The sequence below is a fragment of the Nicotiana sylvestris genome, chromosome 4 (assembly GCF_000393655.2).
Source record: "Nicotiana sylvestris chromosome 4, ASM39365v2, whole genome shotgun sequence".
Taxonomy (NCBI): Eukaryota; Viridiplantae; Streptophyta; class Magnoliopsida; order Solanales; family Solanaceae; genus Nicotiana; species Nicotiana sylvestris.
Genome location: NC_091060.1, coordinates 15,897,356 through 15,898,776, shown reverse-complemented (window position 1 = coordinate 15,898,776; position 1,421 = coordinate 15,897,356). Strand labels below are relative to the sequence as shown.

At 47.2% G+C, this 1,421-nt stretch overlaps 1 protein-coding gene across 1 annotated transcript; it reads left to right on the top strand.

Moving 5' to 3' along the window:
* The first annotated feature begins 539 nt into the window (after window positions 1-539).
* Window positions 540-1,097, top strand: LOC138889284 (uncharacterized). Its single transcript, XM_070172572.1, has one exon. It carries the CDS (start codon window positions 540-542, stop codon window positions 1,095-1,097), a length of 558 nt encoding a protein of 185 aa, XP_070028673.1.
* The last annotated feature ends 324 nt before the right edge of the window (window positions 1,098-1,421 follow it).

Sequence of the window (1,421 nt, the reverse complement as noted above, 5' to 3'; positions counted from 1 at the left end):
TGATAAGAGGCCTCGGCATTCCGGTGAATTCAGTGGTGCCTCATCTGGAGGCAGGGTACTTTTGGTAGAGGCCATCCTCTTAGGCTGTTTCATTCAGCACTTCAGGCATCCCATGGTGCTTCAGGTGGTCGTGGCCCTCATATGCCTTATTCCGACCAGCTAGCCTATAGTGCACCACCAGCTCCTATTACTGCACCTCCGCTTCAGAGCTTTTAGGGTGGTTACTCCAGTTGACCATCGACAGGGTCAGTTTAAGGGTCAGCAGTCACAGCAGTCGAGGTTCTATTATACTTGTGGTGATTTGAGGCACATTGCTAGATTTTGCCCTCGGGCATCGAGCAGTTCATAGCATCAGGGTTCTCGTGCCATGGTCCCGGTACTAGGTGCTTCACCGCCCACTCAGCCAGCTAGAGATAGGGGTCAAGCAACTAGAGGTGGAGGTCAGGCCGCTAGAGATGGAGGCTAGCTAGCTAGGGGTCGTCCTAGAGATATAGTTCAGAGTGGTGGGGCCCCAGCCCTGATGCTATGCTTTTCCAGGCATGCCTGAGGCTGAATCATCTGACGTTGTTATCATAGGTACTATTTCAGTTTGTAGTAGAGATGCTTCAGTTCTATTTGATCCGGGTTCTACTTATTCCTACATGTCATCCTATTTTGCTTCACATTTGGTTGTGTCTCGTGATTCTTTGAGTGTTCATGTGTATGTCTCCACACCTATAGGAGATTCTATTATTGTAGATCACGTTTATCATTCTTGTGTGGTTACCATTGGAAGTCTTGAGACCAGCGTAGATCTTTTATTTCTCAATATGGTAAACTTTGATGTTATCTTGGGTATCGATTGGCTGTCACCTTATCATGCTATATTGGATTATTACGCCAAGATGGTGACCTTAGCCTTGCCAGGGTTGGCTCGATTAGATTGGAGAGGGACTCCTAGCGATTCTACCAGTAGGGTTATCTTTTATGTGAAGGCTCGACATATGGTCGAGAAAGGGTGTCTAGCTTATTTGGCTTATGTCCGCAATTCTAGTACGGAGGTTCCTTCCATGGATTTGTACCAGTTGTTCGTGAGTTTCCAGGGGTGTTTCCTGTAGACCTACTGGGGATGCCACTTGACAGGGATATTGACTTTTGTATTGATTTGGCTCCAGGCACTCAGCCAATTTTTATTTCGCCATACATAAGAAATCACGAATACATCAATGCCTCAAATTGTCCTTGGGACCCGTGGGGCGTCATTCGGCCTTGCTGCGGGCCGACTCGCTAAATCCCCTTGAAGGTGGTAGAGATCTTCCATTACCTGGCGAACGAAAATCATCACAGTAGCGAAGAACATAGATCTCGTCATATCCTTGCAGCTACTGCACTTCATTGCGATATAGTTGGCGACCTCTCTTATGATTCCCTTCTCTTGCAAA